This window comes from Mustelus asterias, chromosome 6, assembly GCF_964213995.1.
Source record: "Mustelus asterias chromosome 6, sMusAst1.hap1.1, whole genome shotgun sequence".
Lineage (NCBI taxonomy): Eukaryota > Metazoa > Chordata > Chondrichthyes > Carcharhiniformes > Triakidae > Mustelus > Mustelus asterias.
In genome coordinates this window covers 19722808-19736281 of record NC_135806.1, presented here as the reverse complement: position 1 = coordinate 19736281, position 13474 = coordinate 19722808, and the positions used below count along the sequence as shown (strand labels likewise).

The window sequence follows — 13474 nt, the reverse complement described above, 5'->3', positions numbered from 1 at the left end:
AAAAGTGACTGAATGAAAGCAGGAGAAAGATTACAGCCCCCCAACAGATTATTAATATTTGCTCATACATAGAAGATACATATTGCAGTTAAAAAATTAATGGCATTCATAACTGAGGAGCACATCAGACATGGTCAACCTATGGGGAGAAAAGGTGACTTTGGTGATGCACAAGTTATTCTCGTGTGTTCAATAATGTTATTTATATCCATATCCTAACTGTGGCCTTATGTTTTAATCTGTTCTGAGGGCACTTTTTTTTTTACTGTCTCAATTTTAAATTTAAATGGCGGCTCCCAACCACAACTGCAGGCTCCAAAACAGAACAATAATATTATGAAAACAGATACCACTATGTTGGCCCAGATCACAGTGATATTTTTTCCAACGTCATTCAGGCTTGGGCTGATAGGTGGCAAATAACATGCATGTTATACAAATGCCTGGCATTGACGATTTCCAACATGAGAGAATCTAACCCTCTCCCTTTCGCGTTCAAGAGCATTGCCATCGGGGGATGCCCCAATATCAGCACCTTGGGGTGTTACCATTGACCAAAAACTTTACTGGACCAACGTAGAAATACTGTGGCTGCAAGAGCAGGTCAAAGGCTAGGATTTTTGTGGTGAATGACTCATCTCCCAAGTCCCCAAATCCTGTCCATCACAAGACTCGAGTCAGGAGCAGAATGGAATACTCTCTGGTTGCCTGGATAATTGGAACTCGATAAACAGCCAAGAAGCTGGACACCATCCAGTTCAAAGAAACGTGCGTGATTGCCACCCCATTCCACACTTTTAACGTTCAGTCCCTCCACACCGACACACAGTGGCAGCAGTGTGCACCATGTACAAGATGCACTGCAGCAACTTGTCAAGCCTCCCTTGACAGCACCTTTCAAACCCGCAACCTCTATCATTTAGCAGGACAAAGGCAGCAGATACATGGGAACAGCACTAACTGCAAGTTCCCCTGCAAGCCACTCACAATCCTGACTTGGAAACATATTGCCATTCTCTCACTGTCGCTGGGTCCTGGAACCCCCCCTCCCTAGCAGCACTGTGGGAGTACCTACACAATCTGGAATGCCATGGTTCAAGAAGGTGAGCTACCACCACCACCTCAAGCGCAATTAGAGATTGCCTCGCCAGCGATGCCCACATCCCATGAAAAGATAAATAAAAGCAAATTTGATTTTTAGGGTGGGATCTTCAAATCCTGCTGAAGCTGATCCCCCATGGTGGGTTCCCCAGCGGCAGGGTGAACATGTCATGAAAACATACCACAGACATTGGTGGGACTGGAAAATCCTGGTGGTGGCCAGTGGCTCGCCATGTCCGCCGTGGTAAAACCCATGACGAGGTGGGGCTGAAAACCCTGGCCTATGTATAATGCAGGAAATTCACCTTCGATCTGCTGTTGAAAGCCCCATAATACTGACTTGATGGTGAATATTGTTTTTAATGTCAGATAGTTGGTTATTTTATCGCTGTAAGCCATGGCTTACTCCATAGATCCCAACAACTTTACAGTAAATATTTTCTTTTTGTTCTATTCTGCAAAAAGCAGATCACTAATGCCACTTCATCTTCCCATACGGACAGCACAGTGGTTAGAACTGCTGCCTCACAGTGCCAGGGATGCGGGTTCAATTCTGGCCTCGGGTCACTGTCTGTGTGGAGTTTGCACATTCTCCCTGTGTCTGCGTGGGTTTCCTCCGGGTGCTCCAGTTTCCTCACACAGTCCAAAGATATGCGGGTTAGGTTGATTGGCCATGCTAAATTGACCCTCGTGTCAGGGGATTAACAGGGTAAATATGTGGGATTATGGGAATAAGACCTGGGTAGGATTGTGATCAGTGCAGACTCGATCAGCCGAATGGCCTCCTTCTGAACTGTAGGGATTCTAAGATACTGAATCAATAGGAGAAGTATTTAAATTAAATGAATTTTAATCCAATTACTTTTCGACAAGTGCACTTAGAACGCTCCAGAATTTGTTAGTTTTCATCAGGCTCTGTGTGTGCAGAAAGCTGCTGGAGGAGGCTCTTCATATTCCACAGGCACCTCTTGTAAAAGTAGAAAAGCACATTGAGGTCAATGTCTCGCCTCCACCCAACGAACATGGTGTTGTGTTAAAGGCAATGTTTCATCAGCATGGCTACAATGGAATATCAGAAACTAGATGTGAAACTTAGCTTTACAGAGCGGAGTGTAGTCTGGTGGGCAAGTCTCCAGCTAACCAGAGTTGTGGTCCCCTAACTACAGCTAAAGAGTGCCACGGTCCGCAATATTGAAGCTGGCTTCCTTCCTGCCTTTCATTAGTGGCAGTACTTGGGTTCAGCAACACCAGCATCAAGGACACTGTGGATGAATTACTGAGGAGAGCAGAAAACTATAAACAACAAAAAAAGCTACGGCCAGAATTCTCTTACCCTGCCCGCAGCTGGGTTTCTCCGGTCCCGCTGCAGTGAATGGAAATTTGGCTGAGCACCAAATTCTCCATTCTCGCTGGCAGTGGCGACCGGGCGAACGAGAGTGGAGAATCCCAGCCTTCGTTTAGAAAGGTGAAAAATGTCACTAAGTACAGATGTATAAAATACAGTTTTGCCCATGTGACCATTGTTCACAGTTTCATCTAAATGCCGAAGTTCTCAGAAAATTTCAGATTAATTTTGTTGTGTTTTTTTTTAGTTATTGCCATAATGGGCTGCAATTTGCTGAAAACACAACATCCACAGGAATGGTGCATCTATATTGCACCTCATTATTATAGGGCACAAGTTCTAGGAAATTATAATTGCTGGCATTTTTCCACTGCTCCACAAAGACTCGTACAGAAAAATATTTGCACAGGACTGTTTATCAAATCTCACTTTGCCCCCTACCTCAACTCTTAGAATCAAGGTTTATTGAATTTGCTGAATTAATGCCATTGTCATCACCTCAGCTACTCAGAACAAGCTGCTGAGCAATTGAAATCTGTTTCTATGTACAAAATAAAAGCCTACCATGATGCGGTATCATGATCATAATCTTAGCCAGGCATTGATGCATGCCATGCCGCACCACAGATTGGGAGAGTGTGATTTTAACTTAGAAGTTTTATGTTGCCTCAATATTAAGAACATAAGAAATAGGAGCAGGAGTAGGCCATCTAGCCCCTCGAACCTGCCCCGCCATTCAATAAGATCATGGCTGATCTGATAGCGGTTTAGTTCCACTTACCCGCCCGCTCCCCATAACCCTTAATTCCCTTATTGATCAGAAATCTATCTACCTGTGACTTAAACATATTTAACGAGGTAGCCTCCACTGCTTCAATGGACAGAGAATTCCAGAGATTCACTACCCTCTAAAGGATCCTTGAGGGTATAATTTTTACTGATTGTTGCAGGAACTTAATTTTAACTTTAAACCTTAGCTAATGGGAACACGTGCTTTAGCAGCCTGTGAATCTCCCCGATCAATATTGTCTCGTCTTCGTGTGTCTTTACATTTATATTTATTGAGCTAATTTGCATTGCTGTCAGTAAGGAAATATTGCTGGGGATCGTACATGATTCAGGAGACAATTACTAAATGATCACCTCTCAAGGTAATGATCAGAAATAAATATCCAGAGTTGGAACAGTTAAAGATACCAGACCACGACTTGTATGGTGTATAACCCATCCTATGTCCAGCCTTGGCATCTTGGACACTGACAGCACCACTTGGGGCTTGTACCTATGCTTATCACAGTGTATTCTCGTCAGTCCAATGACAGCTTTTGGCATAAATTTGGCACTGGAGCTGGGTCAAAATCCCGAACTCCCTCCCTCACAGCACTGTGGGTGTACTTACACCACATGGACTGCAGCAGTTCAAGAAGGCAGCTCGCCACCACCTTCTCAAAGGCAATCGAGGATGGGCAATAAATGCCAGCCTCGCCAGCGACACCCACACGCCTTGAGAGAATTTTTAAAAATCAGTAAGCTTGGCCAGTTTTGACATTGCAGCAAATTCCGGGCCATTATCTTGACCCCCGTTGAGCACGAGCCCACATTGATTACATCTACCAGTTCAATTCACTCAACTAACCTCGTAAAATGCAGTTACTTTAAATAACCAAAAGGCTCATAATTTTATGTGAGTGAAGAATGTATATAAGATCACTCTTTTACAGAGAAATGAAGATGATGAGGTGAAAAACTAAATATTTTTCTGATTTTGGTCAAATTAAAGTAGGAGCAAGCCTTTTAAATATATGTTAAGGCCTTAGGTGTAGTAAACCAACCTTCCTCAATAAGAGTGAAATTAAACCCAAACACATTCTAGGAACTACTTTCTCTAAAAGGTATAACAAAATCAACAGTATGAGGAAGCTTTAACAACATACACCTCTTCACATTTCAATACCTTGTTATACTCTTCTCAAGGGTAATTAAGGATTGCAACAAATGCTGATCTTGCCTGCAACTTCCAACTCCATGAATTAATAAAAGAAATGATTTTGAAGCAGAGTTCAGTACACACTTTAAATCTCTTCTTGATTCTATATCTTTTCTTTCTATCGATCTTGTTTTGTCTCAATCAGTGGGAAACTGATGACTCTGCTGAACATGTGAGTAAAGTATAATCAGACAACTACAAACTTGTGTTTGTTGTTAACTCCTTGGTGTCTTCACACAATGTCTTCTTGCAATTTTTTTCTTTTTGTATGAACTTTTTTGTTGGTGTGCTGCACTGCATGCGCTAACTGGTCTTCAGGACTGTTTTTTTAAAGATTTATTTTGTACTAACTTGTGCATTTATTTTACTCTTGTGAAGTGAACACATTGCATGGAATGAAACACTACCTGTTGATTTTAGGAAGAGTACCTCGGGGAGTTACCCTGTGCGTTGTAATTATTGGGATTAAATAACTTGATTGATCCATGTATTTGCACACATACACACCCTGCCGCTCGTCTTAGAAAAGAGCTATGCACTGGTCCAATCAGTAGTGTTACAGGATGGTACATTTTGCTCCCAAGTGCATTTTTTCTTTGCGGAGACCCTCAAACTCTCTGAAAAAGCTGATGTCTTGAGTAGGAATGCTCAATAAAAACGTCACCAAATCTCTCTGGAATTCATCAGGTGGCTCTTATTTAACAAGAGGTCCGTGGGCTCCATGGAGAAGATGCACTGTCTGGAAAATGTCCAGTTTCATAAAGTATTTTCAAGGGCCTCCATTGTGAATGATTATCAATTATGTTTTCACCAGAAAAAAAATCACCTTTTCTCACGTGCAAAGGTTACAGTTGCATTTCACCACATTCTGCTTGGTAAAAGTGTACCAATTTTCTCATTGCTCCAGATCCGCTCTACTCACAAAATACTGCAGTGCCTGAAAACATGCAGTTCAAAATAAAATAAAACGGCTCACTGTCCTTTCACATTGAGCCTGTGTCACTGATGTGGTACATCACCATGTGTACAATGCTGCTCTGCCTGTGTAGGTTGCAAGTGCAGCAGTTCCTAAAAGAAAGTTGTATTGCTATTTATTCATAGTGGTTTTTAATATTTTTTTTAGAATGTCTCATTTTTCATTAAGAGCCCACAATTTTGTGAGTAGTATCAACTGTTGCAGTCAGAGATGTGGAGGAATACAGTTCTAACCTTTTTCCAGCACCAGCTCTTTAAATCATTTCACTTCTGTCCACATCTCAACATCTTCAATTGTATTTGTCAGTTGAGCAGCTGACTGCTATCTGTAGCACTGAATGGTTGCTATATATCATTAATGCTTTGGCATCTTTTAGTCAGGAAGGTACCCTGGGGTACGTTTTGTCTGGCAGTAATCTGGCAGAGTGAATCGTCTACCCTTTATAGAACACGGAAAGCTTCTTTATTCCAGTTAAATCAATGTTATAAAAATTAGACAAGTTTTAAAAAGGGCAGATGGTCCGCTCATCCAGATCACTGTGCATACCCGACCTGACTAATCACTGCCCAGATGTGCCTCAACTGATCACTGCCCAGATCCACACCAACTGATCACAGGCCAGATCCACACCAACTGATCACAGGCCAGATCCACACCAACTGATCACCGTCCAGATCCACACCAACTGATCACCGTCCAGATCCACACCAACTGATCACCGTCCAGATCCACACCAACTGATCACCACCCAGATCTACACCAACTGATCACTACCCAGATCCTATCTGACTGATCACCGCCCAAATCCTCTCCTACCGCTCACCACCCAGATCCACACAAACAGATCATTTGTGTAGACCCATACCAACTGATCACTGCCCAGATCCTCTCCAACTGATCACTGCCCAGATCCTCTCCAACTGATCACCGCCCAGATCCTCTCCAACTGATCACCGCCCAGATCCACACCAACTGATTACAGGCTCATATCCACACGAAAATATCACTGCTCAGATCCACACCAACTGATCACTGCCCAGATCCACTCTAACCGATCATTTCCCAGGCTGTGATATCAGAAATTTAAATCTGAATTTTTATTTAGACAGAGAAGAGATAAGACAGGTTACAATAAATTCTGCCTGTGTCGGTTGCTCTTTTAAAGAGGATAACAGTTCAAGATAATTGATTTCACAACTGCACAAACACAGCATGTTAACCCTGAGTAACAGTTTTTATATCAAAGTGTAAAGTGATGTCTATTGTCACAGTAAAATGAATTAATAATTAATATTTCTTTATACTTCCTAAATGAAATTCATTGTTGGAATATTTGAAATGTACAGAAAATGCTGTGGAAGAAAAAGAAACGTATGTGTATTTTAAACATCTGTTACTCAAAAGGTTAATACTGTTAAACATGAAAACAGAATAGATTAAATGTAGCACCCCACAATTTGCCCGATTCCCATACTACTCAGAAGCCTGAATGAAAAGTGACTGATGGCCTAAAACTACAGAAGAGATTCTCATTGTCGTGCTTATTTCTTTTTGTTTTTTGCCTTTTTTGTGTACAGGAGATGATCATTTCTGGGCTCTTGCCTGAAACTACCTACTCTGTCACCGTGACAGCTTACACAACAAAAGGAGATGGAGCTCGTAGCAGAGCCAAGCTTGTGGTAACCACTGGTGCAGGTGAGCGATTCCTGGAGATAATTATTGGGTTTCGAGCAATCGATCCATAACACCAACCAACGTCCAGATTTAAAACACCAGTTTCAACTATTTCAAATTCAAACTTTTAATACTAGGGTGGTTATTTCTGGAGTTCAGACTCCCCTGCAGCCCCCCCACCCCCATCACCCCATGTGAAACAGCTGCGATCCATTCTGTCTGCTTCCTGTGCCAAAGCGTCAATGTCAAGAATGGATTCACACAAATCCTGTCAGTTTTTATGGACAAGCTTGCTGTATCACCTATGGACAGCAGCTGTGTAAGATAGTATTCAAATGTGGCTTCTTTCACAAAATGATCAATACAAGCAACAAGAAACCCTAGTTCCCACCTCTGCCAGTTAAAACTGAATGATATCCTGCTTGGGTTCCCTTGGCACCTAGCGTTTTCCCTTCTTTGTGGTAGCCTGCCTACATCTTCCATGGTTCCATGTGTATCCATTCAACACTATCTGGTTCATTGAGTAAGCAGAGACCAAAGCACTCATTTGAGTTTCTGATATTCAGAAATGGATGGCATAATTTTTCACCACACAGATTAGACAGGCCTACCCAAACGCTTTGCAGTTAATATCATCATCCCGACCTAGCACATTGTATTCAGCATAAACTTTCCCGCTATCTGTCTCATTAGTACTCTGGGCAATCCTGAATCAGCATGGTATCAGCACAAATATTCAATGGAAGGCAGTGGGAATAATTCTGACGGTGCACAGCAGTGTAAGACAAGTGATTGTGATTTGACAGGCAGTTTTCAATCTCTCTTGATTTTCCTTTCTGTTGCTTTCAGTTAAATGAACATTGGGAGTGATGTGCAATGGGGAATTGATTCAATATCGCTTGTCTTCCAATATTGTGCAAAATCAAGTTTACACCCAGTGCCTTAACAGACATTTGGCCGTGCCCCTTACTGTAAAAGAAAATGCTTCCTACAGCGAGTGAATGACACATCTGCAGTCTAGGCAGATGAAAATGAGTGCTTAAAGGTGGCGGGGGGAGGGGGGGGGGGCTACAGGCCAAGGCGTGGGGGTATACGGGCTGCACGGAGAGAAGTGTCGATAGATCTAGGAAATGGTTGTGCCAGCATAACAGCACCAAGATACAGCAGTGCCTCATGTTTTCTGATAATTGGGTGCAAAGCTGACAGTAAAACACCAATAAATCTCATTAACTGTGGGTGTTTATGCATGCATCCATATGTAGAGTTGTTCTAGTGAGAGCAGATCATGCCTCTGATCTTACAATCTTGAGAGCTACGAACACCTGTTACCCATAAGTGCAGCTCAGAACTGGCAAGAACCTGAAGATATCCAGCCACAGCAGAGTAAAATAGGTTTTCCTGCTGTTACAGTTCTCATGTGTCACATGTAAATTGGGACTTGGCATTCTAAATCTCCGTCTGGCCTAGGTGGGGGACGGGCAGCAGTGGACTGCTCTCTATACATGAGTCCACATCACTGGGGACCAGGGCCTGGAGAGTATTGCATGAAGCAATCGCTTGGCTTTTAAGCTATTTTGCAGGCTCCCTGGCTGCTTGTAACTTTTGCAATCTGGATGAGTCTGTGTGTTCCAAGTATTCATTGAATGTGAGAGCTTGCAACTTTTGTTCAATGATTTGAGGTGATTGCTCCTCCCAATTAGGCTTCACATTCGCCATGTGCTGCTAACCCTTAGCTATTTGGTTCCTGGACTTTGTGTTTGATCCTGAGCTTGGTCAAAATGTCAGTCTGTAAGTCCACAATGACTGTAGTCTGTGAATGGGTGTTGGTGGGGATATTGGGTCAGGGTCATTTTGTCTCCCTGCCTCTCTTGCACGGTATTATCATAGAATCATAGAAACCCTACAGCACAGAAAGAGGCCATTCGGCCCATCGAGTCTGCACCGACCACAATCCCACCCAGGCCCTACCCCCATATATTTACCCACTAATCCCTCTAACCTACGCATCTCAGGACACTAAGGGCAATTTTAGCATGGCCAATCAACCTAACCCGCACATTTTTGGACTGTGGGAGGAAACCGGAGCACCCGGAGGAAACCCACGCAGACACGAGGAGAACGTGCAAACTCCACACATACAGTGACCCAAGCCGGGAATCGAACCCAGGTCCTTGGAGCTGTGAAGCAGCAGTGCTAACCACTGTGCTACCGTGTGTTGTCCATGCCTGCGTGGTCCTGCAGAGGGTGATTGCCAACGCTTGGTGTCTTCAGTATTTTGCAGACACAGCTAAGAATGTGACAATTATTTTTGATTTTATTTTATTTTATTGAAGGAATAATTCTGTTTGAATTCCTTTGTTAGTTGTGTCTCTTCAAACAAGTGTGAAAAATTCTGTTGATGACATGGGGACAACCCAGTGATAATCTTTACGGATGTATTTAAAAATGCATACATAGCAGAATACATTGGAGATTCAGGCTCACAGCTGTTGGACTCTAAAGCATATCCAAGGGTGAGGAATTGTTGGCAATTGTAATCAACAGAGGAGCAGTGTTGGAAGAGGAACTTATGGAATTGAGTTACTCCACTGTGCCACGTGGTGGCAAAATATTTAAGGATCTTCTCCATGAAACCAACATCTTGTGGCTATAAAGGGCACACCTGCTGTTATCGTAGTTAAAGGCCAGTTATCTGAACATCTGTCAGAGGGAAAATGTTAGAAGCTATCATTGAAGACGTTATGGCAGAGCACTTTGATAAATTCAAGGGAATCAGAGTCAGCATGGTTTTATGAAATGTTTATCATGTTTAACCAATTTATTTGAGTTGTTTGAAGAAGTGCTGAATAAAGGGGAATGTGGTGGGTGTATTGTACTTAGATTTCCAGAAGGCATGAGATATGGTGCCATATCAAAAGTTATTGTGGAAAATAAGCTGATCATAGAATCCCTACAGTACAGAAAGAGGCCATTCGGCCCATCGAGTCTGCACCGACCACAATCCCACCCAGGCCCTACCCCAATATCCCTACATATTTATCCACTAATCCCTCTAGCCTACGCATCTCAGGACACTAAGGGCAATTTTTAGCATGGCCAATCAACCTAACCCACACATCTTTGGACTGTGGGAGGAAACCGGAGCACCCGGAGGAAACCCCCACGCAGACACGAGGAGAATGTGCAAACTCCACACAGACAGTGACCCAAGCCGGGAATCGAACCCAGGTCCCTGGAGCTGTGAAGCAGCAGTGCTAACCACTGTGCTACTGTGCCGCCCTGATGGTGGTGTCGGGGGTAAGCAATTGGCAATTGGAAGATTGGCTGGCTATGAGGAAACAGAGAATAGACTAAATAGGTATTTTTCTGGTTGACAAGCTGTAACAAGTGGTGTGCCACAAGGATGAATGCTGGTTCTTCAACTTTTTACAGTTTATATCAATGGCTTGGGTGAGGGAGCCAAAGGTATGGTGACTAAATTTGCCGAGGACAAAAAAATAGATAGGAAAGTAAGCTGTGGGGAGGACACAAGGAGGGTAAAATGGGATAAGAAAGATTAAGAGAGTGGGCAAGATTTGACAAATGGAGTATAATGTGACAAAATGTGAAAGTGTCCATTTTGGCGTAAAGAATAAAAAGGACGTGTATTAAGTAAATAGTGAAAGACTGGAGAGGAATCTGGGTGACATAGTGCATAGATTGTAAAAGGTTAGAATGAAGGTAATTAGGAAAATGATAGAATGATATTGTTTAACACAAAGGGCATTGAATATAGAAGTAGAGAGTTTATGCCTCAGTTATACAGGGCATTGGTAAAACCATGTCTGGAGTACAGTGTACAGTATTGATCTTATTTAAAGAAGGATGTAAATGCATTGGAGCAGTTTAGAAGGTTGACTGGCCTGCTACCTGCAATGGGATCCCATTCTAATCCTTGAGGGTTGTCTTATGAGGAAAGGTTAGACAGGCTACACTTGTATCCACTGGAGTTTAGATGAATAAGAGGCAACTTGATTGAAATGTATAAAATCCTGAGGGGTCTTAATGGAGTGGATGTGAAGAGGAAGTTTCCTCTTGTAAGAAAATCAAAAACTAGGGGTCGCTGTTTAAAAATATGGGGTTGCCCATTCAGACAGAGATGAGAAGAATTTATTTCTCTCAGGTAGTGAGTCTTTAGAATTCTCTTCCTCAAAAGGCGAAGAAAACAGAATTTCTGAATATTTTTAATGCAGAGCCAGATAGATGTTTGATGAACAAGGTGGTTAAAGGTTATCAGGGGGAGGTGGAAATGTGGAGTTGAGGTTACAAGCAGATCAGACATGATCTTGTTGAATAGCGAAGTGGGTTCGAGGGGCCAAATTGTCTGTTCCGGCATGTTCATATGCACTAAATGCACTTTTCACTGGATCAAATTGGAATAACATTCACCAGAAAACATGGTTCGCCTAAATTTATGTTGTGTGAGAGAATCAATATTTCTGGAGATTTTTTTTTGTCTGTGTGTTTGTATAATTTTGGCTCTGGGAATGTGGGGAGGGTGAACTTTGGTTGACTGATGATTGTAATATTTAAGACACAGAATGTACATCTGACTCTGCTTCAGAACAGCGGGTGGAACCATGTTGGGAGGTATTACCAGGTCACACTGATTAGCTCAAGGGGCAGAATGAAGAGTAGCTCTTAAAGGAGCAAAGTCCAGGATCAGATACATGGTGCTGAATTATTGCCATAAGTTTCATGCTGCAGAGGGAACAGCAGCCCGTGGTGAGCAGTGATTACTTTGCTGTGTCTGGAGCTGGAGGAGGCAGGAGAAGATTGCTTGCTTCGTGCTGCTGGTGAGATTGAGGTTAAAAGAAGCTCAAGGTACTTTTCAGCCCAATGACTCTGAAATAAACAGCAGCCGTTAGCTCTGTGAAGCTGGGCATTGGGGCAAAGGAAAGTCTGTGAGCAGTGGGTTTCTGCTCGGTGTAGCTCGAGAGCTGGAATCATGCTGGTAACTAGATGCTGGGACAGAGCCTTATCAATTCAGTGGGACACAGTCTCAGGAGGAGAGATTGACCAACTTGGAGGCGAGCAGCCATTGTTGCAGCCTGAGTTGGAGTAGCTTTTAAGGGAAATCTAGGGCTTGATCTTCGAAAGGCAGGAGCTGAAATCTCTTTGGGGAAGAATTTTATGACTCACTGATATCTGGGTAGTAGGTTGCTGAGAAAATTTGGGGGATCTGCCTTGGTTTTAGTTTGCCATTTAACATGCAGTTTGTGGTGTGCACAGCCACAGTTCAGCTGTTAATTCATGTTTATCAATTCTGGCTGTTAGAGTATAAGATAGGTCCTGTTGACTGTTTGCTTTGCTGACTTTTATATAGTAAAAGTTCTTCTGTTTTTTTAAACAGTGGAACCTTGCGGCTTTATTTCCTTAGTAAGTACCTGGGACGAGGGGGAGGTGGGGTTTGGAAGGGGCTAGCTTGGAGACGTGCGGAAGGCCAGCAATCGGGGGGGTGGGGGGATCAGAGAGACAGCGATGCGGAGTCGCGGGGCTGGCCAGCGATCGGAAGGCTGGCAGTGCAAAGCTACTGCACATGTGCCGATCTCCGCTATGACAGATCGGTGCATGCGCAGTGGCCTGCTCAGCGCTATGCCGCCGACCTCTCCAGCGGGAATAGGCCCCACCCACTGATTTTCATCATGACTCATGCTCGGGCACTCTGATGCACAGAGGGTAGGAGATTCATTTTGAAAATTCCGCTTAAAAAAAAAAGCGGGATTTACTCCAGTTTTTACGCCAGTTCGGCACTTCGAATTTTTTTGGGAGAATCCTGGCCATGGTTCTTCGGAGGTAGGAGGCTTATCAAGTTCCACAGAACTGTGAGGCAACACAGTTGCAGAGATAATAACTGTATGCCACTAGTGTCATCATTGAGGTATCACCAAATGCGTAGTTATGAAGGTTGAGAAACCCACAGTGATGACCATGGCCAACATTAACTCCAAAATGATCCATTCCTTCAACAAGTAGATAGCCTGAAGTAAGAACACAAAGATCCCAGGGTTCAGTTGCACAATTCCATCACCTTATCTCATGCCACCTCAAGCACTGAATTAATGTTTCCATATCATAAAGCATCCCATAATTGGACATAAAATTGTGATTGATTATTCTTTTGGCTAAATGCAGAGGAATAAAAAAAGTAGTCCTGTTCGTTGGACAGACTGAATCCTTGTATTTCCACAATAGGTTAATATAGGACCAGCCACCCAATTAAATCACTCAAGCCTCTTCAACCTGGGCAATTACCATAAAATCAACCAATCAGGGCACCGTTTTTGGTAATAATGACAGACATTAAATCTATCTTTATTTCTGCAGCCAAGACAAAAAAAGGGGATATTAA

At 43.0% G+C, this 13474-nt stretch overlaps 1 protein-coding gene across 14 annotated transcripts in view; it reads left to right on the top strand.

Annotated features, from left to right (window-relative positions):
• The window catches only part of ptprda (protein tyrosine phosphatase receptor type Da), a 595150-nt gene that overhangs the window by 427532 nt on the left and 154144 nt on the right, over nt 1–13474 (top strand). For 8 of the 14 annotated variants that reach the window (XM_078214118.1, XM_078214107.1, XM_078214108.1 and 5 more), the window contains 2 exons: nt 4579–4605; nt 6987–7104. In XM_078214118.1, coding sequence (XP_078070244.1) covers nt 4579–4605; nt 6987–7104 — 145 coding nt within the window. The remainder of the gene's footprint in view (nt 1–4578; nt 4606–6986; nt 7105–13474) is intronic. The other 6 variants (XM_078214119.1, XM_078214117.1, XM_078214116.1 and 3 more) reach the window with 1 other exon arrangement.